The 27821-nt window shown below is 43.9% G+C and overlaps 2 protein-coding genes across 12 annotated transcripts in view; one reads left to right on the top strand and one right to left on the bottom strand.

Moving 5' to 3' along the window:
• The first annotated feature begins 356 nt into the window (after nt 1–356).
• LOC121434716 (sorcin-like) lies at nt 357–19027 on the top strand. 3 transcript variants are annotated; one of them, XM_041633630.1, is made up of 8 exons: nt 357–503; nt 8074–8157; nt 9865–9934; nt 13480–13523; nt 14380–14527; nt 14785–14898; nt 15690–15748; nt 17498–19027. In XM_041633630.1, exons 1-8 carry the CDS (start codon nt 498–500, stop codon nt 17522–17524), a joined length of 552 nt encoding a protein of 183 aa, XP_041489564.1. In that variant the 5' UTR covers nt 357–497; the 3' UTR covers nt 17525–19027. The 3 variants fall into 3 exon arrangements, with proteins under 3 accessions (XP_041489564.1, XP_041489562.1, XP_041489561.1); XM_041633628.1 differs by having other exon boundaries at nt 368–503; nt 8071–8157; XM_041633627.1 differs by lacking the exon at nt 357–503 and adding an exon at nt 7108–7173.
• Nucleotides 19028–19727: 700 nt separating this feature from the next.
• LOC121434714 (disintegrin and metalloproteinase domain-containing protein 22) overlaps nt 19728–27821 on the bottom strand; it is a 224827-nt gene continuing 216733 nt past the window's right edge. For all 9 annotated transcript variants that reach the window (XM_041633616.1, XM_041633617.1, XM_041633619.1 and 6 more), the window contains one exon: nt 19728–25767. In XM_041633616.1, the coding sequence (XP_041489550.1) occupies nt 25747–25767 (21 nt within the window). In that variant the 3' untranslated portion in view covers nt 19728–25746. The remainder of the gene's footprint in view (nt 25768–27821) is intronic.

The following is a 27821-nucleotide window of genomic DNA, read 5'->3' as shown; positions in this document are numbered from 1 at the left end:
TGCACCTTCTTACTTAACTAAGCTAACAGAAGGTTGGGGTTTTAAATATTAACTTGAATATTGATCCTATTCAATCACAAGCTTGCAAAATTCCTGAGACTTGGCTCCCAGCAGTCAGTCTGAGCTAGCTCTCACCACCTCCACTGCAACGCATAGCCTGGCAGTCTTGAGATTTTTTTTTTAAAGAGGTAATAATTCAAAAGGTGTGTCTAATATTGACACATGTTGGGGGGGTGCTTGCTATTGCTGCTAGGGTCTGGTTATCCTGGCTAAGATCTTTCTTTTTTGCCACTGAAGTGGGTGTGTTTCATAAAAACATCACTGGCCCCTATAGGAAGTCTGAACATGGTTATGGTTAGTTACTGATTGCCAGGGATTACGAGGAAACAGTACGCTGGCTGTTAAGGTTCAGACTTCTTGATTCTGCAGTTTGTTCAGCCAGCAGATACACGTCTTTCCAAGAATCACCACTCCTTGCTGGAAGACCTGACTGCAAGATGCAGGTAAGTAAAAATACAAATTTAACATTAGACAGTTCCAAGTTCTTAACACATGAGCCTACTGACACAGTTAATCAGGCTAAATGTATCTGCAAAGTTGATTTCTATTTTTATTTTTATTTTCTAGAAGGTGGTTAGAATTTAAATGTAAAACCTAAAATTACTAATTATGGTGAAGAAAAATAAAATAAAGAAGTATAAATTCTCAACTTTGGAATTTCTGCTGAGAAAAGTAGGAAAAGCCAAAAGCCTGCTGAGCTGGGTAGCTAGCTCAACAGTTTCCAATGAATTCAGCTCCCTCCTCTCAAAGTTGTCTTTCACTTAAACAGGCTGAAGCAGGACAGGTTTCAGAAAAAAAAAATCCAGAAAATTCAATAAAGCATGTAACATAAAGCTGATACATCTAGTTCTTCCAGAAATATGTTTGAGGTAGAGACAGATCCATTCTTTGCAGAATCTTAGCTATCTGACTCTTTGTTTGTCAAGTACAGAAATCTAGTATAAGTGTGGCATTCAACTTTAACTGAAGCTTTCCTAGCCAAAATAGTAATGTCATCATTTCGGGATCAGGGTTAATCAACTAAGGATCCTTTCCCACTTGGAGGAAAACACACAAGGAACTCCTGGGAAATTTTTTGATATAAACTAAGAAATATCATACTTTTTTAAATATAACTCCTGGGAGTGGAACCTAGGGCTTCAAACACAGAAGGTAAGTATTCTACCATCTGTCCAAGACTATCTCATTGTTACTTTAAAAAAGTCTCCTATTGCTGAGCCCATACAGTGTTGCCGTGTGTCCATGGTTTTCGAGCTGACCACTTGGTACTGGATGATCAGTTGCTGAGACTTCTTTTCACTCCCAGCACTCCTCAGTTGCCCGGAGTTCTTTGTCTCGGGTTGAGGCTTCATGAGATTTCTTCCCCCTTCCATGGTAGCAAGTCTATTGGTGTATACTGCTCAGGCCGTGTTTAACCAGCCATGTCTGTGAGACTTCATGAGTGTAGCTTCTCTGACATTTCTAGGAGACACCGTCTCACAGTCTTTCTGCCCCTCGTTTGCGGTGGCTCCCGAACTGAGCAGCTGTGTTTATATATTTAGCGGAGTGTGTGTGTGTGATTCGTGTGAAAGGTGTGTGTACCACAGCAGATGTATGGCCGTCAAAGCACAACTTTGCGGAGTTAGCTGCCCCTTCTGTCTTTATATGGGTTCTGTAAGTCGAACTCAGGTCAACAGTCTTGGCCAGCAAGCTTTCACCTACTGAGCCATCTCACTGGCCCTTTCTCCCCACGAGCCTTCATCCGACGGAAGAGAAAAGTCACAGAGAGAGCAAGGAGTGTAGCCTGAGAAGAGAATGAAATACTTCAGTTGCTTTGGCTACTGTAACGACTGAGAGAACAGGGCGCAGGACCTCAGTTTTTTCATTTTGTAAAGTGGAAATAATCTAATGATCTAACTGAGGGGCATTTGTCACCTGCCGTGGCTGGGTTTTGTTCCATGCTAATGAAACCATAACTCACCAATCCTGGCTTCTCCAGGCAAGTAAAGTGAACTTGCTTTCTCTGAAATCTAGGGACGACAACATACACGAACCAGTTCCTATATTGCCCAACAAAGGAGTCATTCGTTAACAATGCTACCGAAATTAAAACTTTAGTTTCTTGTACTGTGTTTAATAGCACACATGGTTAGTGTTTTCATTGTTCAGGAAATTCTACTGACTGGCTGTGGTTAACACATCATCCCTATAATGCCCTGGAAAGCCAGTGTGCACTGCACACATACACGCTAAACCTTCCGCAATGGACTTTCCCACAGCGTGAACAAAATTAAATGACTGAGCTCTGTTCTTGGCAATGAGAAAAGGTCATCTTCTATTCACTAATATACTACTGTTTACATTCTTTCCCAAGAATCTTTAAAAACAAAACAGGATTTATATTCATTGTCTATGTTATTATTGAGTTCTCATTCCCACTCAAACTTGGAAATCTGAGTTTTTCCATAATGTCATAATGTGTCTCTCTTTCTTTTATCCTCTGCCTCTTAGTTTATTTTTTAGTGAGTGTGGTGCTGGTAATCCAGTCAGGACCTTGGGTCACTGTCCAAGTGCCTTAACACAGTCTTATAGCCCTGCCCCAGCGAGATGGCTTTAGATAACAAGCTGACTCATCTAAATTACAACTAAAAACTGAGCCCTTAATCTGGCAAAGGCATTGCTCACGTCTCCCCATACATTAGACCTTTGATCGAGCTAACTGCAGGAAGTGGTCAAACACCTGTGGTTACCCGGCAACACAGTGCCTTTCACCTTTATCTAAATGAGGAAATTCTGCCCGAATGTTATATATGAGGTTTATGTTAACCTTTCTTTAGGGACCAAGAGTATCCATTTCCTTTTGCCTTGGGGAATATCACAAAAGAATAAAATCCTCTCCGTGTTAGTTAGCTTCCATCACTGTAACAAAATACCTCAGACAAACAGCTTGTGAAGAGGAAAGGTCTATTTCGGCTCACGGCTACTGGTCTCCTCACCCCATTGCTTCTTTGGCTGATGAGACCCAACATTATGGTGGGAGTGTATTGTGAAGCAAACTTAGCCTGTGATGACAAGGGAGGCAAACAGAAAAGTGGGGGGCACGGTCTAATATCTTGTTCAGCTAATATCTTTTAAGAGTCAAAGCCAAATAACGCCAGGGCTTCTACTGGGAAGGGCAGAATATTTATATTCAGTTTGGTCATACCTTCAAAAGAATGGGTCACTCACTGGCTCTTCTTAGACTCTTTTTTTGAAATTCTCAAAACACTGTGATTAGAGTAGATGATCACAAAAGTCTCTGTGCTTCTCAGGAGAACTGACTCTCTTCTAGCTTCAAAACTGAATCTTTAGCTTCTGTCTGGTGACAGCCTCCAGTCAGGATGACTTGCGTGAGTAACACCCTGTGTGTGGCCTTTTTGTAAGACATAGTGCGTTCTTCAAATGACAGTATTCTGGCTTTCGTGAGAAAGCCCTCTTCTGTCTACACACATAGCTTGGTGTCTTTTGCTGACTTTCTGTAGGTGGCTTGTGAATTGCAGTGCCTCCATACATCTAGGACTCACGATTTGGAGGTGCAGGGATACAAATGTTATCCTATTCCACAGTGAAATTTATTCGGTTCAATATTAAAATGAAACAGGGAGGAGCATGCAATCATCTTCCTATGGGATCCTCTTAGTGATAAAGTAAGTTCAGTATTGCCAAGATAGACATGAGGACTTTGGAGTTTTTCTGTCTTTAAGGTTCTTCTGTCCTGATGCTCTGGGAAGCTCTGCCATAGAGAAAAACATGAGCATGGATTAGTGTCTTTATAATCTGTTTTTGTTTTAAAACACTTGGGCTTTAAACTTATATTGGGAGTCAAAAATCTGGTGGGTGACCTTGGGAAAGTTACTTGCTTCTCAGTTTCCTGATCTATAAAACATAAGGCTATCTCTTTTGAAGGTGGTGTGCTTTAGGTGCAGGGTCATAAGGAGGCATCTAGCATGACACTTGGACATGACAAGGGTGTGATAAAGTTGATCACTTCATTCCTTCTCCACGCCTTCCATGGGGAAAAATACGGAAACTATGAAAGAAAATCGCTCCTCTGTGTGCAATAGTGATACCGAATCTTTATCCTTCCATGAATTGTTTAAGTTCTATAACACTCAGGCCATGAATAAAAGGGTTTGTGTTGCAAGCCTAACATTTAAAGGACAGCCTGGCATGCTGCCTTGTCATCCTGCATATGTTCTGGTTACTACTACATAGGAGGATACATGCGAATAGCATGGTCTCATCGTGTTCCTATTACACACTTTTTTTTTCCTCTTTTAATTTTTCAAGATAGAGTTTCTATGTGGGGCTTTGGAGCCTGTCCTGGAACTCACTCTGTAGACTAGGCTGGCCTTGAACTCACTTGCACTGGGATCAAAGGTGAGCGCCAGCACCGCCCAGCTCCTATGGTACATTTTATTGACCAGTGGGCAGATTTTGGAGTAGGCATTTTTAAACACAGGCTCTTACCCTGAGGCAGTCACCATTCCTGAAGGTGACTCATACCACCATAACCTTAAAAGCAGCTCTGTGTTTGCTAAAGGCAAACGCCTAGTCTTGAGCTCTCAGTGGTTTGCTCTGTTTTGCTAAATTGTTTTATTACCAATAAAAACTAGAGAATCAGATACTGAAATAAAAACCTTAGAGATCAAAAAACACAGAGAGGGAGTGACCAGCTGACCTTCTCTTTCTTACTGGAGACCAGCCAGTGTCCTGACTCACAGATCAGAGAATTCCTAGGCCCTCCCTTCTCCTTCCTGTATTCCTGGTTTCACTAAGGGTACTCTCAGTCACCTAGTCACTGGCCCCGCCCCCTGATTCAGAGTGTGTGGCCTGAAGGCCACAGCTGGCCTTCCTCTTTTTGGGTGCACCCGAAAGCTAAGGACGATACTTTCTTCTTAAATGGCGGGGAAAGGTTGTTTTGACATTCGACAATTGTATGAAGTTCAACTTTGCGGTTATAAATCAGGCAGCCCTGGAATACAGCCACACTGTTCAATTATGCCCTATCCTTGCAGACTACTGGGCTGTGGGTTATGGCAGCCCAGAAGTTGCTACTGGGAGCTTATGATGGGAAACTATTTACTACCTGGACCTTTTAGTCCAGGGGAGCAGAGGCAGAGTACCTAAAACCACAGCCAGCTCTGAGATCGTTTCCTCCTTTTTCTTCCTTAACTGCAAAACGAAAGCACCAATTGTAGTTTAGCTGCAGTGGGGTGCAGCCTTGACCTGTCCCCCAGGATTTGATTGATTGATTGATTGACTGATCGATTTCTTCCCTTTTAGGTTTTTTTGTTTGTTTGTTTGTTTTGTGGGGTTTTTTTAAATATTTATTTATTATGTATACAATATTCTGTCTGTGTGTATGCCTGCAGGCCAGAAGAGGGCACCAGACCTCATTACAGATGGTTGTGAGCCACCATGTGGTTGCTGGGAATTGAACTCAGGACCTTTGGAAGAGCAGGCAATGCTCTTAACCGCTGAGCCATCTCTCCAGAGACAGAGTTTCCCTGTAGCTTTGGAACCTGTCCTAGAACTCTTCTAGATCAGGCTGGCCTTGAACTCACAGAGATCCACTCCACTAAATCTCTCCACTAAAACTCACTTCTTAAGGGAGAGGAACTAAGAGTCTAACGACTCCTAATATAACAATTAGTATAGTCACTTGTCCATAAAACGAATCCCGTATTAGCTATAGATATTTTATTAGGGACACATATTTTGTTTGTTTGTTTTCAGGCTTGAGCCCTGACAGAGCTTAAACTCAAATGTGAGTTCAGCCCTGATCAAATAGCTGATTAATGTTCCCAAACAAAGCCTCAGAACGTCTGATCCAGCTGGACGGACTCCCATGGTATCTGAAAACAGTAATTTTATCTCCGGAATCAGAAACACACAAAAAGCCACACGTCATGCTTTTGCTATGTGACGAGGACTGTTAGAATTTTCGTCACTATTCAGAACTTCTGGGGTTTTTTTGGAGTTCATGTATCCAAAACGGGGAGGCAAGAGGTGTTGATGACTTACCCGGGGATTCAAGGCATGGTCTCACACTATAGTCAACCCTGTTCATTGAAATCTTTCTCAAAACGGCAGAATCAGAAAAATGGGCAGGCCTGATGACCCAGCAGGCCAGGAGATCTGGGCTAGCCTGAGAGCCTGGTCCCCAGAGGGAAAGAGTCAGAGCAAACAACAGAAATTCTCTGTGCAGTCCTTAGCAGTCAAGGGGGAGCCAACGATTTTCTCATGGTTCAATTATACTAAAAAGCGAAAAAGAAAACTGTGTGAAGAATTTTCTGAACAACCCAAGCGAGTTACCTATCCCTTCCAGGAGTGTTCACGAGAACAGTTGTTTCTTTTTGAATCATCCAGGAAACACATCAATTCAATTTTCTACGAATGATCCGGGTGAGACTGTCATGCCTAGAAAATGTGCCCTTCTCCTACCCCACTCCACCCACTTCGCAATCGCACCAGCTACACCCAGCTTAACAGCTGGCAAAGAAACACGCCACCCTCATTCAAAGTTAAATTCCCCCCTGCATAGTTCTGAAGTTTCATCCGGTTTTCAAAGGTGTTTTTCTAGTTTGATTTTAAAGTGTCTCTTTCATCCCATTGAATTGCTCTTCAACTTTTTCCCTACAATATTGCACAGCGCTCTTATCCCACCCCACCCCCGTCCAATAACCGCCGTAAAATAACAAATGTACCACAAAATAGCACAGTAGGAAGAAGGAGGAAAAAAAAAAACCACCCAGGGCGGTGTATGGATGTCGGAATGTGCCACTAGGCCGGGAGGGAGAACGGGTCCTGGTGTGTACCGCGTCTGGGGCCCTGGTCACCGTCGGACCGAGGGTCGCGCAGGGCGCTTGCCCAGCTCGGAGGCAGCAGAGAGCTGGCGGCGCGCGGGGTGGGACGGAGGGGTCCGGGGTAGGTGGCGGCGGGAGGTGTCCCCCGTGGGGCGGCGTGGTGCGCTCCGGGGCGGCTCCGGACAGGCCGACGGGCGGAGCAGCAGACGTGCAGGGCGGAGGCGCAGTCTGCACCATGGCGTACCCCGGGCACCCTGCCGCCGGCGGCGGGTACTACCCAGGCGGGGTAAGTGCAGAGCGCGGGCACCGCAGCCTCGCTGCTCCCGGGGCGAGAGGGCATCGCAGACGCTCGGGAGGAGGCGCTGCCGGGGGGATCCTCGTCCCGGATGCTCCCAGCGCTTACGCCTGGCTCCTGATGTCCATCCTCGGCTCCACTGCATTCTTCTGTCCCTATCTTCCTAGGGGCTCTCTCGGGACAACGGGTGGGTGGACAGCGACCCGGGAAGCCCACTCGGTAACTTGGAAATGTGGCGTGAGATAGTGCAGGCTGTGTGCTCACTTCCTGCTTTCTCTCGAATGCCCCCATAGCAACAACAGCCATCTTGATCTAGCACGGTCCTGTGGTCACTCTCTTGAACAAAAAGTGACAGGGAGATCAGAAAGTCTAGAGAAATGAACTGGAGCCCTAGAGAAAGACCACCTCGCCAGGTGTTAGGGATGTACTGTCACAGACAGAGAACCCTCGTCTAGGATACAGCGGTGCCATCCTCCTTCCTCCCAGGCCACACCTGTCAACCCTGTACCAATTCCAGCCTTACCTAGTACTTCAAGCGCTTTTAAAACATAGTAAAAACAAACAAACAAAAATTTAAAAAGCAACAGGAAAACAGTCCCGAGCCTTGCTGCTAAATCGCTCACTTCGGTTACATTCACCTATGCAACCTCCTAGTTGATAGTTTATGTGGCTTCGCATATAGCGACATCACTTTCATGGGAGTCTTAGTTTGGACCAACTCGCCCACTTTTAAATATCAGTGGAGCGGGAGTGGAAGAGCGGGGTGGGTCACTGCGCTGGAGTGTGAGGTCGCGGGGAGGGAGATCCTGTGTTGCCTCTGCTTTGTGCAAAATTGTGCGTGGTGAAATAAACTAGATTCCGTTCTGATGCTTTTGCGTTTCCTTTAAGCAGTATGGAGGGGCTCCTGGAGGGCCTGCGTTCCCCGGACAAACTCAGGATCCGCTCTACGGCTACTTCGCTGCTGTGGCTGGACAGGTTAGCCCTTCCTCTTAATACTGAAGCTTTGTTACATCTGTTTGTGTTACCGTTCAGTGCGGTGGCAGCTAAACAAACTTCACCCTGGGCCAACGAAGGAAAAGGAAAGGAAAACTAAAACATGCTTATTTTAGTCCTGAACAAAGTTGAGCAGAGAACATCTGTATTCATGCTAGATCAGCTCACAACTCACCTTGTGACTGAACTAGGGGTTCGGTTGAACCAAAGGGGGATATGTATTATATATTATAAACACACTTTGAAGACCTATAAAGTAGAAAGATGCCTGTGGAACCATATTATCAGGGTAGAGTAAAGTTGTGTTCAGGGGGAAGAAATTCAAGTTCTGAACATAAAAGCTCTGTTTGTCCAACCTAAAGACGTGCCTTAGTAATTCTGTAGCCCAATTATGGTATCTACTTTCAGCTGGATTTGCCAATCAGCCATCTACTCCCTTAGGAGGTAGAGAGGTGTAAAGAGCCACAGGCTTCAGGGAAGGAGAGTTACTGTCTGTTTGGAAGGTGACCTCTCTCCCTACTGTAGATGATCTCCCCCTGCTAGCATTTCTGTCCTTATTAGGTTTATGGCCTGCTGACCCAGAGAAAGAATCCAGGCCACTTAGTCAAGTCCTAAGTCCCACTTCCTTCCCTGTGTGCCGGTCTAGGCTGCTGGGAGGAAGGACACTTGCAAGGACCAGCTTGCAAGGTCATGACCTCTGTGTTTGGTAAATGTACCCTTGACGTAATCCAAATGTGTCCAGAAGGGATGTTTATCCTGCTTGTTCACCTTAGTTTTAACAACAAAAGCCAGAAATATCTGGTAAAAAAAAAATGCTGTAGATGCTGTAGAATATGGTAAGCAAAACCCCCAGGCCGCCTTTGAAAGTGGTACTCTAAGAAATACGGCGTTGAGAATTTGAATGGAAAATTGAGTCGAAGACTGGGAGACTGTCTTCTCGAGTAGCTACTGAGGCTGTTATTGATCTGTGTCTTTGAAACCACAAGACCCAGCACACCTCAAGCCGAGCTTTCTTAGATTGCTGTTGTTTCCAGCATGTAAGTGACCCCGCCTGCTTGGCTTTCCGGAGCCCTGGCCTCGGTTCCACACACTCGTCATTAATAATTCCAAATTATTGTGCCTTATTTATAACATAATGGATGTTGCCCACTTAGATTTATGTGTTTTACTTAAAATCCCTAAAAATGAGACAGTTTTGACCTCAGTCAGCCAATAAGAAGGTCCGAGAGCCTACCATGCCTACCATATGTCTTCTGCATATAACTGTGCTCAGAAAACACTGTCTTCTATGCCATAAGTTGGTTCAAGAGCGAGCCTCTTTCTCCTTGGGTCAGGCCTTGTATTTATTGATGCCCGAAAGGTCTACTATATACCCTTCTTCCTCTCTGTCTTAAAAAGGGGTTGAAGGATATGTTTTAAAACAATCCCGCAACTAATTATATTTTAAAATGATTAGTTTTGATCATTTTTTTGGCTCAAACTGAGTAGAGACTGTCTGCTATGACAAATATGTCCTCCTCGTCAAATTCTTTTTGGAATTAGGGTAGGGTTGGGAGAAGAGTGCCCAATTTTGAAAGACATTCCTTCTAAAATGCTGCGCATCACCATTTTCCCTTGCCCTTGTCTAAGGATATGAAGCTACAGCTCACCATCGTTTTCTCGCTTCCTGTTTTTTGTCTGTTTTATAAGGATGGACAAATTGACGCCGATGAGCTACAGAGATGTCTAACGCAGTCCGGCATTGCTGGAGCATACAAACGTAAGCGCATGGTCCCAGATTCTTCTAATCATACCCGCTTCTCTGTACTTCAGCTGTTAACTCTGATTGTTCCTGTAAAGAAATCAAACTTTTCTGACCCACCACACTACTGGGTTTTTTTTTGCATGTTGATTGAGCATAATTTCTAAGTCACTAGTCTACCAGACAGGTTAGTGGATTTCATGGATTTGGGTTCCCTGTGTACAGAAGCCATTCAAACCAGTGACACAGTTCAGGTAACACCCCTCCCCCCCCAACAGAGAACAAGTTAGGGTGCTGAAATGGAATCCGCCAGATCAGGTATCGTTAATGATAAGTGCTAACACATACCACTGACCATTTGCCAAGTGCTTATTCTGTTCTAACTATGGCGGCCCTGAGAGTGGCCAGACCTATAGTCTGATCTCCGGGCCCTTGGCTTGCTACTTGTCAGTACAAACGCTTGCTGGCTGTGACATTCCACCTGAGAAGATGCGTTCCTGCTGAGGACAGAGTACCCGTTCTGCTGTTGCTGTCACCTCCTACTTAGCCCTTCTGCTCCTTCCTCCATCTTTGCACACTGGGTGTGCAGCACCATCACCCAGCACAGTCTCCCTCAGTACTTTCAGTACTGTGCTCCAAGCTGCACAGAGAAGGAAACATGGCCGAGATCCTGCATCCTGGCCAGGGCTTATTGTCTCACACTCTGCTGTTTTCATCTTTTTTCCTTAAAAATCTAGCCTTGACCACGAGAAGTTTCTAGGACAAACAATAGTGACTTAGCTCAAGTGGGCCCCCTTCTCACTTCTTTTCCACTTGTGAATTAGTGATGACATCAAGCTGACACCTCCACGTCCTAGGAAGATGTAAGTTAGAAAGTTCCAACTAGAATTCACAGCTCGGCGTTTGCGGGGCACCGTCAGCTGCTTGAGGCACTGTGTCCTCTAGATGGCCATCTTTACAACACTAGTGTTTTGGTTGTTCCCTTGTCTTGTGTGACTTCAGTGTCCTATTTCTGTTCCCTGGTTGGGAAATTAATTCAAAAGAAAAGGGCCTTTCAAATTTCTGTCATTTTAATTTGGTCCTAACCAAGAGAAGCCCTTTTCTAGGTGAGGGGAACTGAACTGTGAGTATTGTATTTAAGCTGTTAATTTTTAACGTCAGGCAGTTGAGGTAAAGGAGGAAGATCTAATGGAGTTTACCCAGTGAGGTATCTTATCAGCCTTCAGCCTTTTGAAGCAGAAGAGATGCACAGATTCTAAACAGAAGAAAGTGGATTGTAGCCTTAGAGAGCAGTTCCTGCAGGATTTCATCCTGAGGGCTGGTGAGATGCCTCAGCTGCTCTTTGCCACCAAGGCTGATGACCTGAGTTCAACCCTGGTTCTGCACCAACTCCTGAAAGTTGCCCTCTGACTCCGACACACACCTTACACCCCCCCACACACACACAGCAAACAAATAATTGTAATAATATATTTTACCATTTTTATTTGAGAGTCAATTTTGTGATGGCCTTAAACCAATGCATTATAAGAAGATATTTCCCGAAATGCAAGGTCCATGTGATCTAGTTAATTAGTTATATGCCACCCAATTTCTGGGCTGCCAAGAGTTCTGAAGTACAGAAACCAGATAGCCATCCATCTCTTTAGACCCAGATTCCAAGTCGTCACCCACAGACTTGGAGTGGATGGGGGCATCTGGGATACTCCAGACAAGAAGCAGCCATCCCTAGAGGGGTCTTGATGGAGTTTGTTCCAGTCTCCACAACAGAAATTCTGCTTCTCCTTTGCTTGAATTTGGTTCCTCTGTAAGCAGCTTGATAGATGCGGGCAGAGTAGGCTGCCTTCCTTTCTAGGCCATCTGCATTGCTTCTGCAGGATGAAAAGTTGGCTGGGGCACTGCGGAAGCAAAGGGAAGCAGCAGCGGGGTGGGGGGTGGGGCGGGGGAGGTTAGTGGCCACACACGGATGGTTTTGAAACTATCTTGAACAATTGACATTAATAAGAGCTGTTTCCGATGAGAATACAGTGAGCAAAACTGAGCAAGGCCTGTTTGCCTCCCCCAGATTCACGGGACACCTGTGCTCAGCTTCATCTCACTGTGTGTCCCCTAGCTCGTGGACCCGGCATCTGTCAATCGCTTGGTGGTTGGCTGTTGGCTAATATGTTGGGAAAACTTTAGAACAGAGAAATTAGCTGAGCATGGTAATCCGTGCCTGCAGTCTGCACACTTGGGAGGTGGAGGCAGAAGGAGCAGGAGCTGAAGGCAGCCTGGGCTACAGTGACGCTCTATCTCAAAAAAGCCAAATAAACACATTTAATAAAATGAGGATACCATGGGCCTATAACTGTGTTGGTATTTGATTTAAGATGAACAGTTTTTAAGTATCACTCAAACCCGAAATATTCTGTTAAAAAGATAATAACACTTGCTGCGCAGTGGTGACACACCTTTAATCCCAGCACTTAGGAAACAGAGGCAGACAGATCTCTGCGAGTTCAAGGCCAGCCTGGTCTACAGTGTGTATTCCAGGACAGTTAGAGGCTGTTGCCAGAGAAACCCTATCTCAAAAAAACCAAACTAATAATAATAAATAATAATAACCCACATTTCTCCTTAGCCTTCTTGAAAGAGACATATTTCTACGTTAAACTGCAGCTCCTGTCAAGGGGGTGAGAGTTCAGTCCATCCAGCCACTCATCCCTTCAAACAACCTGTCCAGTCTTGATGGACAGAAACAGTCTTGATGGGTGTACAGAAACAGCTCCGCCCGGTGAAGGTGACTGAGATAAATTCTTAGGCTGGGATCCTCCCACAGGCACGTGGTCAAGACAGAAGTGTGTCTGCAGAACTGGTACCTAGGCTGGGGATGCTGTTTGTACATAATCCAGGCAGACAGGACAGTACGTACGAAAGGCAGAGGGAGCACGGTTCTTTCATTATGGAAGTGAGAAAGTTCCTGTGGTGATCCTGCCTGGCTGTTGGTGAGCTGGGAAAATTCAAGGATGTCCTCACACGTAGGGGTTCTGGCTATAACCCTCAGAGCAGATCCCCTTAGAGCCCTCTGTATGGGAGAACACTGCATTCTGTCTACACAATGTTCTGCTCAGCCAAGATCAGCAGTCTACAGGACTTTAGTATTGCTACAGAGTCTTCAGATAATTCCAGATCTTAGGAACTGGGGAGAGACTTAGCAAAACAAAATCAAGGATATTTGTTAAGGAGCCCATGGAACCCTACAGCTTATGGAAATTACAAGACCAGGAGTAATAGTGGGGCTCCCGGGTGATCCTAGCCCTATGTTCAAGGTGATTGAGTACTGGGCAAGAGGGATTGGGGTTCCCACAGGTATCTATAACATGGGCCAATACGTGTAGTAAACATTTTGAACCTGGGCCATGTTTGACTCATGGTCCCACAAAATGGGTACAAGCCAAACACCACAAAATGGCAAGGGAGTAGCATGCAAACTGGGTAGCATGTTTTAAAACTCATAATTTGAATGATTCCAATGTAATATGAAATTTTGAAAAACTTATTCATGTACTTTTTTTTTTAACCAGCTTTTAATCTGGAGACTTGTCGCCTTATGGTTTCAATGTTGGATGTATCCTTTACCTTGATGGTTGTCTAGAGTGTTTTTCCATGGTGAAAAAAAAAACCTATCTTTCTAAAACAAGTCATCTCAGGATGAATAACAAGTAAATACAAAATAGCAAGCAACCACCGAAATGCTTGGTGAAATGACTAGCCGTTAGGATGTAATTTGGTGTGAAGAACAGGCAGGAAGTTTAGCAAACGGAAGGTTGTTCAAGATTGCACAAGGTGCCAGAGGTGCCGTGGCTCATGCCTGTTAATCACAACACTCAGGATGCTGAGGCAGGAGGATCACTGTGAGTTTGAGGGCAACCTGGGCTATACTGTGAGTTAGAGGTTAGCCTGAACTCTGGAGATCCTTCCTCAAGAGAGACAGGTGGGAGAGTGTGTGTGTGTTAGTTCAATAAGGCATCAAAGGAGACAAGAATGCCAGCCAGTTGTGAGTCTCAGTTTGACTAGTGTGTCACCCGCGGTACTTTCCACTGCAACACATTTTCTTCCGGTGAAATCCTTGGGTCTGAGGGCTTAGCAAGGGAATATCAGAACCCAAAACCCAGAGCACCTAGGAAGTACACCCAGTTCCAGTAAGAAAACAGCTTCTTACTTGGCTCACAATGCCATGTCATCAGGTGTTCAGAGCTTTAAAGCCATAGGCCGCTTATTACATCAGTTATCATTAATGCTTTTTATCATAGCAATAAGAATATAGAATATAGAAAATCTTTTAAAATTTGGGTTATCTTTTTGCCATTTTTGTCATTTTGCCGTTTTAACAGAAAGAATATTGAGTTCTCCTTACTTTCTTCACTCTCATGAAATTATTAAGCTGTGAAATACGACAGTTCCGGTCCTTGACTGTAGTCCAGAGAGATATGTCTGGCACCATGGGATTCAATGAATTTAAGGAGCTCTGGGCTGTGCTGAATGGCTGGAGACAGCACTTCATCAGCTTTGACAGCGACAGGAGTGGGACAGTGGATCCCCAGGAGCTGCAGAAAGCCCTGATGACGATGGGTTCGTATTCCCAACCAGAGCTTCTCCACTTACTGCTAGCTGCGTTTTCTTTCCCTACACGTGTGCCAAAGAACTGAAGACAGTTCTTCATTTCTATTGTCTATTTTTAGTGTTTTTGTTGTTGTTGTTTTAAGACAGTTCTTTATTTCAATTGTCTATTTTTAATGTTTTTGTTGTTGTTATTGTTTTGGGTTTTCTTGTTGTTGTTTTTACACACCTTCATCTTTTTCTGACTGGGTGATTTTTCTGCCTTCCAGGATTTCGGTTGAACCCACAAACTGTGACTTTAATTGCAAAGCGGTACAGCACCAGCGGGAAGATCACCTTTGACGACTACATCGCCTGCTGTGTCAAACTGAGGGCTCTCACGGGTGTGTTCCCCGAAACCTGCCAGCACAGCGGGAGCCTAGGAGACCCTATTATGACATTTCTCCATGCCTCTGAACTTCCATTCTGCCCAGTTTTTCCGTGGTTTTAAGGGGTGCATTGGTAGACCCTTCCCACAACCACTAAGCAAATGGAGCCTAACATGCTATCCAGATACGTTTCGAGGAGAGGGTAATGCAGTGTATTTTATTTCAGTGCTGCAGCTAGAACTGTCTGCATTTAAGCGCACTTGTTTCTGGCGCTGCAGTCACAAGCTGCCCACACAAACTGTCAGGTGAACGTGGGGGTGCTACACCCACAGCCCTGATTTGTGCAGTTTCAATTGGAGTGCAGTTATGAGTAATTCTCCTCAACTGTGGGGTGCTTGAAAAGAGTAAAACTAATCAGTTTTGGTCAGCAGGGCTAAAGTGAGTGGGATTTTGGGTCACAGCCGGTTGGCCATTGTATTGGCTGTACCCATCTGTTTCTTTGCTTAAGCAGCGTGTGTGTTACTACAGTATCTGGAACCCTAAGCTTTCGCTGCAGTTAAGGGCCTTGAAAGCTCACATGCTTCTGCTGAGACCAGTCATTTTTCTCAGATCCACGACCATGGACATGATATCACTGCTATAATAAACCTTTTAATATTCCTATAGCTGACTATTTTTCTTTGGCCTTATGTTGACTGGTTGTTGAATTTAGATGCTATTAAAGTTTGATCCTACTGCCCAATAGCTGTTGTGATTTTGGAAAACCTGTTGAAAGAAAACCTATATGTTCCTGTGTTGTATTGCAGATACCTTTCGAAGACGGGACTCTGCTCAACAAGGAATGGTGAATTTCTCGTATGATGATGTAAGTCTCAGTAAATAAGTGCTAAGTAGAAGACATAGCGTACATAAAACAGCTTTCCTTTTTGAAGCTACCTATTAAGAATATGGACATGGTAGGGCATGCACGAACTCAAGAGGCTGAGGCAGGTGGATTGCTATGAGTTCAAGGCCAGCCTGCGCTATACTTGTGAGTCTCTGCCTCAAATAAACAAACAGAAAACATAACAGGATATGGTGGTTCGTGCCTGTAATCCCAACACTTCTGAAGATGAGGCAGGAGGATTACTTCAAAACTTGCTCTTATTGACTGGGTCCTATAAGTAGATTTCCCTAGTTACTCTGAGACAGGGTGAAGCAGGTGTCATTATAATGATGTCTCTTTCAGGCTGGGATGATAGCTTGGTTGGCAGACAAACATGAGGACCTGCGTTCAATCCCCAGAACCCTTGTGCAAATGCTGGAACGGCAGCACTCTGTTGTAACCCCAGTACTAGGGAGGTAGAGACAGGTTGTTACCAGAACTTGCTGACCCTCCAGCCAAGCCTGATTAGTGAGTTTTAGGCCAGTGGGCATCACCTGAGGCATGACGCTTGAGATTGTCCCTTCGCCTCCACATACATGTCCATCCCGACACAGCGTGCACACACATATGAAGTAATAAGAAGGCCTCTTTCAAAGAGTGGTTGACAGGTTTCAGTCAGCTGTGTCTCCAGGTGTCTGCTCTCACTGTATAAAGCAAACATCGCTTAGGTAGCTTCCAGCGGTGCTTTGCATACCTGTGCTGTTCCGTGAGAACATAGGCAGGCACCAACTGAAATCACGATTTTAGACAAATTGTTTACAGTGATAACCAGGGGAGGGAAAAACGAATAGACTCTGGCATCAGAGGGGACCTCTAAAGAGGTTTCTAAATGTCCTAATCTTTGTTTTCCTTTTTCTCTCAAATAAGAACCGATGAGTTGGTTTAGCAGAATTGTTGCAGGAATTACCACTGGGGCTCCCCACCAGTGTTGAAAATAAGCTTAGGGGGCGGGGCCTAGTGCAGTGATTGGTAGCCTTCGGGTTGTGACCCCTTTGCAAGGTCTAACAGCCTTTTCACAGGGATCCTGCATATCAGATATTTACATGACGATTCATAAGAGTAGCAAAATTATAGTTTTGAAGTAGCAATGAAAATAATTTTATAGCCGGGGGTCACCACAACATGAGGAAGTGTATTAAAGGGTCACAGCATTAGGAAGGCTGAAAACCCCTGGTCTAGTGAGTCTGCCGGGAGGTGACAGCAATGCACATCCAAGACTGATGTTGCTAAATGTGCAATTCTGAGTTGCTGGAGCGGGGCCTGTTTTCTCTGTGTGACTTTAACGCTGACAGCGCAGACTTCACAGGACGATGGTGTCAAAAGTGCCCAGCTAGAGTAGCAGGGTAACAACAGTGTAAGCTTGTTCTTTGTTCTTGTGGGCAAGAGTACTTTTGACCCTGACTCTTTCTAGACCCTTAAATACCACTTTGGATTGAAATTCCTTATCTGTGGAAGTGATCCCTCCTTCCCAGAAAATGAGGAACTCATCGGACTTTACAATAGAAAGTTCCCCTGCTGGGAAGACTCTTCCCACCCTATGTTTCATTTATGCATAACTTAGAAAGTTCAGATTTGTTTATTCTTGTTTACCCACAATATTAAGATGGAGAACTAAAACGGAAGGTGCCCACAGGGAGGCTTTGGCACCCTCAGTGTTTTGCAGTCTGTAATGTAATTTCCCTCTTTAAGTTCATCCAGTGTGTCATGACCATCTAAGACAAGAGGAAGCTGTCTGAATACACTCAACCTTCCAACTGGAGCCCGCCCTTGCTTTCTCCTGGCCTTCAGTGCTATGTGCAGGTTCCCACCAACACTCCCCGACAACTGCCGAATGGGATCGTGACTTTATATATGGCTGAAGCTTCATTTTTAATTTTGATAATAAATGCTTGAAGTTCAATAATATAAGAACAAGTCTGTTGTACCAGTCAGAACCTCCTTGAGCCATTATTAACCATGCCTTATTTTCTTGCTGTCTTTTATATAAATTTAAGTATGAAAAATGTGTAAAGCAAATTATATATTTTCTCGTAAGATATGGAATCTTTTCGTCAGGCTTAGCAGCTATTCTTTCTTGCCCTGAGGAATGTGGTTAAATGCTCTGTGAGGGTATTCTTATATAAGTGACATAGATCCACAGAGGTGCAGTACAAACCAGTGCGCATACTAGGAAGAAACCATGAGCTTTAGAACTCACAGGTTTGAAAGCCTTGAGTGGACAGAGATATTAAATGACTATCATCTGCCTCTTTAAAAATCTATAGATAATTTAAGGGGCAAAAATACCATCACCATGTCCTTCTTTGTCATCCATCCAAACTTTTGTTCATTATACTTAAAAGTCTTGTATATTCTAAGCTTAAAATTACCAGAAAAAGACTAAAGGGAAATAAAACTATATGAACTGCTTATTTTTGAATAATGGGATTCTAGATGACTTTAATCTCCTTGCTGTTTTTCCCTATCTCACAAAATTTTATAATGTGTATGCTTCCATTTTAAACCGAATGTTGGGGGTGGAGAGACAGCTCGGCAGTTACGAGCATGGACTAATCTTGCAGAGGACTCAAGTTCCCAGCACCATGTTGAGTGCTTCAACTACTGCCTCTGGCCTCTACAGGCCATTGCATTCAGATGCACATAAGTGTATATGCACACACATAATTAAAAGTAATAAAAATAAGTAAAACCAGATGGGATAAATTTTAGAACATTGTTAACATTCATTTTTAAATGCCATGTATTACTTATTGAAACATATACAAGAAAGGAACTGAAATGAATCAATCAATCGTTGTTCTGGCTTAAACCAATGGAGTAGGATCTCCCTTCCCACTGAATTTCCAAGTCTTCTACAATCAGATTTTGTACACACACAGTTGGGAAAAAAATTTTTCAAATGTTTAAATAATTGGCTTTCTGGCAGTGCCTTGCTATGTATGTGACTTGGTCATTCTAGGTAAGGACAAGACACTCAGTGCGGTCATCTTTGCAGAGAATTCTTACCCCACTGGGTAGTTCTGAGTATGGGAAAAGTATGTTGACTTAAAAAGCATCTGTGGTGTTCCTTTTTTTTTTGTTTTGTTAACAGTTTAGCTAAAATTTGTAAACTGTTTTCTCGCTAGCAATGCATCTGTCTTGTTTCGGGCACAATGTGAACATGACCATTGAAGGGAATAATCAATTATAACCCAGTGAAATAAACATTTCCTAAGCGTCTTCAGCCTCAGTCCACAAACATATGCTCATGGTGTTAGTGTGTATATTATATCTATTTAGTCATTTCGTGTTTACTGGCCCAATTTACTATGTGTTTAGTCAGTAAATATGCTCAGGTTACATGTCAGAGTGTGAAGCGGCCCGCTGTGTCTTCTGTGGCAAGTCTGGGTGTCATTTCAAGTGTTTTATCTGCAATGTCACAAAGCACTGCTTTAACCTGGGACCAGGCTGCCCAGAAAAGGACCAAGGAGGGCTAGGAGGCTGGGTTTAAACTGACCAAGATCTTTTAAGGAAATTATAGTTTAAAGAAATAATAATTTCCTAAGCTAATACAATAAAGAAACTGCCCCAAGTTGATGACCCATATTTAAGCTGCCCTGTCATTTGAATAAACCCAAAGATGTGCTATTTAGGTTTTGGTTCTGAATTTGCTTTTGGGTACATCCTCAAGCATTATAAATTGTGTTTCTGGGATGCAGGTTTTAGCAATCAGTAGTTCAAGGCAATTCTCCATCAAGAGTTGAGCATCACAGGACAGGAGAGCATTCGGGAAGCAAGTCCCTTGCTTCCTCACCAAAGGAACAGCCCAACAAATGGAATACCAAGTTTTCTCCTGTCTCCTCGGGGACCATGAGAACAGAATCTTCTGATAGCTTCTCAGAGACGCTGGCCAGGAAGAAAAACATGAAAGAGCTGTGCATCAAAATAACATAAAGCTTTTATTGAAAGTCACTTTACTGATGTCACAATGAGAGTAACATAGAAAACTCTGATATCTTATTAGCTTCAGAAGTGAACACTAATAAAATTGTGCCAGGAAGTTAAATCTCGAGTTACAGTGACCTTTTAAAAACAACAAGATTTGTTTACCTACAACACGAGAACAACTTTTTAACTTGAACAGCCATAAAACAAACCACGCTTGCTCGGGACAGCAATCACCATTTACATTTCTGTTGGTGTTTGCCAAAACCCAGGAGTTTTCAAATAGCATAAGAACCTGACGTGCGTGCCGAGTAGCAGAGAGGAGGCTTAAATGATGTGAATCTAAGTATATACACTTGAGTACCTACTTCCGTGAAGTGAACCACACTGATGCTGTTAGCGTGCCCCATGGGGTGGCGTCTATTGTCTTGGAGGCTGTGGTGGGGGAAGCCCTGGCAGAGACCTAATGTCCACTAGCATGAATTGCTTTAATTAGGTGAAATGAGCCGTTTCTGGTGATTGCCATCGGAAATGCTAGTTTGGAGGGCAAAGTCTTCCAACAAGTTAAAAAAAAATGCTCTGAATCCTGAAGGAACCTTTTACTAAGCACTTCACAGTTAGTGTTTAAAAAAAATTTTTTTCCATTAAAAAAAAGTGTTGGGTTATTTGTACCCATTAAAAAGAGGAGCCACGGAATCACAGTTTGACATTGTGCTGGATTAAAAAGGAAAAGTGGGGTTCATATCAGGCAGTGATACAAGTGTATAATTTAACAGGAACTCCTGTGTTCCTCCTAAGTGTCAGGATTCATTTCAGCACTTTCTGTATTGTGTTATCTGATAAAACGTAGCACCGCTATATTTAAAGATTTGGGCTATTTGCATTATTTTAAAACTCAACCATCAGAACGCATCATGTCCCAGAATGGTGTAAATTGAATGCAGAATATGCACACAAGCATCTGCATACATTTAGGGGAGACTAACCTTTGCTCACAAACAGACCTGAGGGCCTTGTGTGCATTAACTTAATAAGAGTGCTTCATCTCACTGTATGCCTTTTTGTAAAATCAAACAGAATAAAATACATTTTTGTTTGGATTTGATCCCATGGCTGCCTGTGATCAACACCCCTATCACTTCCAAAGCCCCTCCCAGTGTGCTGCAGGCCAATGACCAGTGCATCCGGGACACTGCACTGGACAGTAGACTACAGAGAGAACTAACACTCCAGAAGACCACAAAGCACCTAAGTCTGCTGCTGGCGCCCAGTATGGCCAGCATGGCCAGTGGCCATCTTGAGCTCTTGTGCCTGCTTCAATGGATGTGCACTATGGTCTCGTGCTGGGGCTAAAGGACCCAGCATCTCCCAAACTCCCTGTTGCTTATTCCCTTCCTGAGATCTATACCCTGAGACCCATTTCGTAGTACCTTCCAAGGTGCACAGTCAAAGCAGCATGTGGAAAGGAAATGGAAGCTAATCTCCCTCCTCTGCATGCCTGTGCTTCTCCCAACTTTCGCCTGCATGCTAGGGGACGTTTCTTAGCGAGAGGAAAAGTCCTGCACAGCTACTGAATGGGGAACTACGGAAGAAGGAAGGATCTAGAAGCAGCCATCAAAACCCATAGTAATGATACTGTTTTCTAAGGCCATGGCTATGAAGGGCAGGAATACAACGGCCACTGGCGTCTTAAGTTTTGATTTTCTACTTACATGTTGAGGACTGACATAACTGTGACCGATATGGGAATGAAAATGTTACCTTCTGCTTTCCAAGTCTGGGGCAGTTTTGTTCTGCACCTGCAGGCATGGTAGGAAAACTCTGAGAGCTGCAAGACCCTGTCCCACAGAGCGTACGCTGTCAGCAAGCGCCAACGGCGACCAGCAGGGACAATTTAACAGCATGCTGCGCACACAGACAGATGGGCAGCTGCCTCGGCCAATTTTCACAACTGTCGATTGAATTCTTTACAGTACAGCAAAGGAGAAGTTGTTCACCCCAGGCCTTAACTCTCTGGTGCCCAGAGAATAGACCCTTCATCTAAGTCAGAGTAGTCTTGACTACCCTACAGGAGAAAAGTGAGTACTTGAGCGCTAAATGAAGCCCTTTTCCACAGAAATGGCAGCTTTTCATACAAAGCTAGTAGAATAAGAATGAAAAATTCATCTTGACTATATTTTCAGGGGAAGAAATGGTGGGTGCAGGTGACAGTGGTGCCATCTGGCTGTGCGGACAGGGGTCAGGGGTCCTGCCTCCTCCTTATTCCCATCAGTTGCGAACTTTATTCTCCTCCTCCTGCAGACGGCAACTGCCAGATAGGCTTCTTTCCCTTTACATTTTAGTAAGATAAAAATAATCTTACCTTTAAATAGGCAATTATTATATTGAAAAACAGGGGCATATCTAAGGAACTGTCTAAATTTGAGGTTAAGATAGAACTATATGACCATAGAAAATGGCAGGGTGAAATGAATAAATGAACAAACCTGGCTGAAATCCTGGAAGAAGAGAGGAGAAATGGCATACTTTCCCTGGCTCAAAGGTAACCATGAAAAAACAGCAAAGGACAACAGGTAAAGTAACTCCAGAGGCAGAGGGTAACGGGCAGGAAGAAATCATGCAGATACGTAAGGACAGCAGAAGAAGCCATGTGGATCTGTCCCGGAACACACAGCAGCCTCCCACCCACACCCTGGGAAGACAGAGAATATTTAATTCTCTCGTTACTGTGACTGCTTTGAGACACACCATCAATCTTTCATACGTAAATTCTATGTGGGGCTGACATTCTGGGCAAACAGTATTTTAAAAGCCGTGTGAAACACGAAGAAAAGAAACTGTATAACAAAATAAAGCGCCCAGGTTACAGCACTCAGAAGGCATCTCAACCCCAGGCAATGTTTCTGTTAAGGAACCTAAAGATGTGTTATTTCTCATTTAGCATCTAAGTGAGGGGCTGGGATGTATGGTTCAGCCACTGCAGAACACTGATAATCGTGTGCTGCCCGTCCAAGTAGCGCCCATCTCCCCCTTTCTGCAGACTGCACGTCTATGGTCATTTTCTATCTGGCTGCTGCTGGAGGAAGGTTTCCCATCTAAGGAAAGTAGCTAGGAAGTGTTGGTCTAGCCAGTCTGTTCTTTAAGGATTCTCTGTTACTGCAGGCCTTCCCTGGACACACACTGGGAAGAGTTAAACGTTCCTTTATGATAATGGACAAGAACATCCCAGGCCTTTGGGCTATCTGCAGTATTGGAAAGAGAAACGGCAGCCAACGAACACATTACTGCCCTTATCCATGGAGTAATGGCCCCACGGCACACTGGGAAGTGTGGGTGTTAGTTGTGTGACTCAAACCACTACCGAGCTTCAAAGTTCCCCTTCAAAATAGACATTTAAAAAAGGAATAATCATTGTGCTTGTCCTTGGTTCCATGAGTCTACTCTGTCTACCTCAGTGAGTGAAGTCATACATAGTTGGATGGAATGATCTACAACACCAATATTGGCGAGTGCACTGATACATACTTCTTGAAGCTAGCCGTCAACACGAAAGCGTGTTAATTCCAGAAACAAGTCTAAGAATGCTTAAACATGGCAGACAGATACCTTGATGAAAACATTAAAGCTCTTATATTCCGAAAATCACTCTGCAAGTCAAGAAAATCCTTTTCATCCCATTACATATGGGGATTACAAACTAAAGCAGCCGTCTTTCCCAAAAGGCACGTGATAATGATTGTAATTTTCAATAATAACTTCAGGAAAAAAAATTATTGATGAGGAAAGACAGGTGGGGAGACAGAGAACCAGCTCACTAGCTAGCCACTTGTGAATTCCCAAGCCAGGATTTATGTAACTAACTCTAATACAAAGCATATTTACACGAGGCATCTTCATTCAAAGGTATAAACTCTTCTCTTGTAGCCAAAATAAACCTTATATTATACTAGCCTTCTATATACGCAATGCCAGAAAACACTCAGTGCACACTTGAAGCGATCTTGTTCAAAAGTCACTTCATTTGCTACATCTTTTCCTCGGTCATCTGCCTGCCCTTCTGTCCTGGCCTGAAGTTCAGTGGAGACATTGCTCAACTCATCCACGCCTTTGTCTGAGGCTGTCTTAGTGAGCCATCAGCAAACTCCATCCTTTCCTGTCGTGATAAACGCTGTTTTTGCTGTATAATTTTGTCTGATTAACTTGGTTTTCTAACATCTTCAAAGTGTTTCTGAAGAGTGGACCATTACAAAAGACATGAACTGAGTTATACCACTGCCTTCTAATCTGGCCCTTAGGTTTGAACATCTAAGAATATCCACATGGAGGTGAGACAAATTGTGTCCCTGGACACTTGTGAAAGAAATCAAATGTAGAGCATATTTCTGAGGTCTCGTCTGAGGGCCCCATCCTCACATACAGCAGTAAGGATGGGGGCGGGGTCAGAAGTGTATTCCACAGCAGAGCGTGTGACTGAGCTATCAAATTTGAGTGGTAAAACTGTATTAGAAAAGTTATTAACTTTTCATTTTAAATGATAAGATTTCACATAGAATACTCATTTTTTTTAAAGGATCAAAACCCCTGGTGGCTCTTCTCCCTGCAGGCTGGTGGCTATCTTTGCAGCTCCTGCATCTACGTAGCCTTAGACTTCATTTAAACTTATATGCCTTGTTGAGTCTTCTATCCACCATCTTCTTCAAAGTCAGCCAGAACGGCCTGCTGGGACTTACATCCCAGTGATGAGAAATGCATTAAAGTTGTGAAAACAGATCACTCCTTCCACGGGTAATAATGGCTGAAAGGATTTTGTTAAGAAACCCAAACTTCAGGCCAGAAAGGGCTCAGGTATTGGCCAGATGGGAGTTAGCCACTCAGTGGTCTGTGTCTTTCGTGCGTCCAATCCGTCTCAGCAAGAACCTTCTGGAGGGGAGGCATCCCATGGCCTCCAGGTAAGATTAGCTGATGTGCCCTGGTACTGAGCAAGAACGGCTACTGTGACAGGAACCGTGCGTCTTAGACATGGAATAGACAAGCTGGCAGATTCCGAGAGAACCTGCCAGCTCCAGCGTGTCCTGAGGCTGCACGGCTACCACACATCTGGACTCCACCTTCGGCCAGATGCAAAGGCCGACGTTTATCTGAGCATTTTGATCACTTACTCAACAAAACCTCCTCCAGACTGTACGCTCTTGAAAGGGAAGTCACACGCTTTAGATGAATGCCGGGTATAGAAAGATACTTTTACAGCATTGACCGCTATATTCACAACACCGTCCACTGACACTCTGAAGACTACAGGATGAAGGACAATGGTAGAGTCGTGACTGACTGTTTTTAGGCATTTGGCAAAATACACTTATATGTAACAGTTACTTTTTAAATTTAAAAATGTTTACATATGTACAGTTGTCCTTGTATGCTAGTATAAATATGAAAAGTAAAAAAAAAATAAAAATACATGTTTAAAGTTAGCATATGGGTATTGGCCTCTCAAAGCGTTACAGTCTTGCAACCTGCAGAAAAGTCCTATATGCCTCAGCCCTGCATGCTAGTTCTATTATGGGATGTTTTTCCTTGTCTATGGAAAACAATAAACAGAAGCTTCATGCATACGGCATTACTGCTTGCAATGAGGATGTGTTTCAGAATGCCCAGTTCTGAATCCACTTCGGTCCCTCAGGAAAACCTGCGACATTTGGGTCATGTGAGTTAATTTTATTGATATTCTACATATATCTGTCATGCAGATTATCCATTAACATACCAATACCAGACCATAAGTGGTTCTGTGTCATAGTGTGACATTTCAGGAGTTCTTTACTGTTTGGCTAAACCTTATGCCGATGACAAAAAGGAAATGCCATCCAGGTGTGAGCCGTGGCTTCCTCTTCTCTACATCTCAGAGGGCCTTCAAAGCGTCTGAAGAGCAGACAGATTGCAGTGAGTCTGGGTGGCTAGGTTCCTATAAAAGTTGAAGTAAACAGTTTCGATGTGACACATGTAAACAGTTGTTCTTAAATGGACGTCTCCCATAGCTGCGGAGAGAGGAAGGCAAAATCAGACACTGGGAAAGCAGAAGGCGGACTTTCCAACCATAGGTCAGTAGCGATGGTGCATGCTCTCACCTAATAAACAGATAAAAGAAATACACGAACTTTTAGCTCTCTCTGAACCTGCTATTAACCTTGCTTCTTTGTGTGTGAAGGGCACATGTATGAGAACGTGCACATGCCATGGAAAGGCCTAAGGAGGCCAGACAAGGACTTTGGGTATCTTCCCCTAGTGATCCCCATCTCATTTCCTTAAGACAGTGAACTCTTGGAATTCACCTTGCCTCTAAAGGCACATGCACCAAACTCAGGTCTGCACGCCTCCACAGCAAATTCCTCGCTCTCTAGGCCATCTCCCGGCTCCAATACCAACCATTCTAACAATTGCCACCTTTGATGAAAACCAAAAAACCATCATTTCATGTCATTAAAATTTCAAATAAACATTATATCTCTCAAATTGCAAACTTGTAAATATTATTTTTAAGCTGCCTATTCCCTTTAGTTTCCCAACAGAATAGTGCTTCTCAATCACAGCTTTGTAAACACATCTGGAGAAAGTGTGTGTGTGTGTGTGTGTGTGTGTGTGTGTATGCATGTGTGTCCACACATAACAGATGTACACACACACATGCCTGTGCACGTAGAGATGAGAGGTCAAAGTCAAGTGTCTTTGTTCAAGTTTCTCCACTTCACTTTTTGAGATGAAGTCTCTGAACTTGGAACTCATGGGTTTGGGAAGACTAGCTGGCCAGCAAGCTCCAGGGTTCCTCCTGCCTCTGCCTCCTCTAGGAGTACACACATGCACCACCATACCCGGCCTTTTACATGGGCACTGGGAATTTGAACTACGGTCTTCATGCATGCACAGCAAACACATTACCAACTGAGCCAACTCCTCAGTCCTAATATGCAGAAGGTTTAAAATCCACACCACCTAAATCAAACTCCCACAGGTGGGATTTAGCTTTAAAATACTCTGGAGCTCTAAAGACAATTCCCATGTCCAGTCAAGGCTAAGAAGTTTGACTCCATTGATACCAACACCATCCCGTAAACACTACTGTGGGCCTATGAACACGCCACGCACTTCCAACTGTAGCACTGACTGCGAGCAAACTGTCCTCTAGGAGCCTGCGTGCTGGAGTGGAAGGATGCGTGCTTCCCCATCCTCCCTTTCCCTTGCTTCTACTACCGGTTCTTCATGCTGAGCCTGGTCAGATCTACTTTGTGCATCAATTGTCTTCATGGACCTCAAACAACTCTGGCACGCTCAGACAGGCACCAGAGAAGGGGGTCTGCCAGTGAAATATAGTGCAGTCTATATGACTCATATATAAATATTTTACACAAAAACAAATGAAGTATTATTAGAGCGGCTTAGGTTATATTTGACTTCCACCCAAATTCCATTTTAACAGGATATATGAGATATTTCACGGCACGTAAATTTGGGGGGAGTAAAGGAGACAACACAATTAGTATATTTCTTTCCTGTCTTATTTTGTGAGACAGAGTATCATGTAGCCCAGGCTGGCCTCCAACTCACTATGTATCTGAGGCTTGTCTTAGTTGCCTAACCTCCTTCTTCTACCTATCCAGGGCTTTAGTCACATGGTACCATACTGAGTTAAGTGTATCTTTCTAGGTAGGTTACTTTAACATGCTTGCCCAAACTTTTTTGGAATTTTTGTTCCAACAGAAATTACAGCACACTCCACAGGCATGGCAGAGCCACTTGAGCTACCCACCTCAGGCCAGTAAAAAGATCTGTTCTGGAGCTGGAGAGGTATAGTTTAGAATACTTGCCTCCCCCCCCCCCCCCGCCGCAAGAGGACTCAGTCAATTCACAGCACCTACGTGACAGTCTACAACTGTCTATCACTCCGATTCTAGTGGGTCCAGCATGTTCTTCTAGCCTCTGGAGGTACCAGGAATACACACAATGCACACACATGCATATGTGTACTCATATATAGAAAATGGAAATAAGTTGTAAATGTTTTTTTAAAAACCTTTGCAGAAGGAGACGGAGCACG

Source organism: Microtus oregoni, unplaced genomic scaffold (genome assembly GCF_018167655.1).
Source record: "Microtus oregoni isolate MIOR12 unplaced genomic scaffold, Mior012 000044F_ref0000062, whole genome shotgun sequence".
Classification (NCBI taxonomy): Eukaryota; Metazoa; Chordata; class Mammalia; order Rodentia; family Cricetidae; genus Microtus; species Microtus oregoni.
The sequence above is the reverse complement of the archived record's forward strand: the minus strand, read 5'-3'. Positions and strand labels throughout refer to the sequence as shown.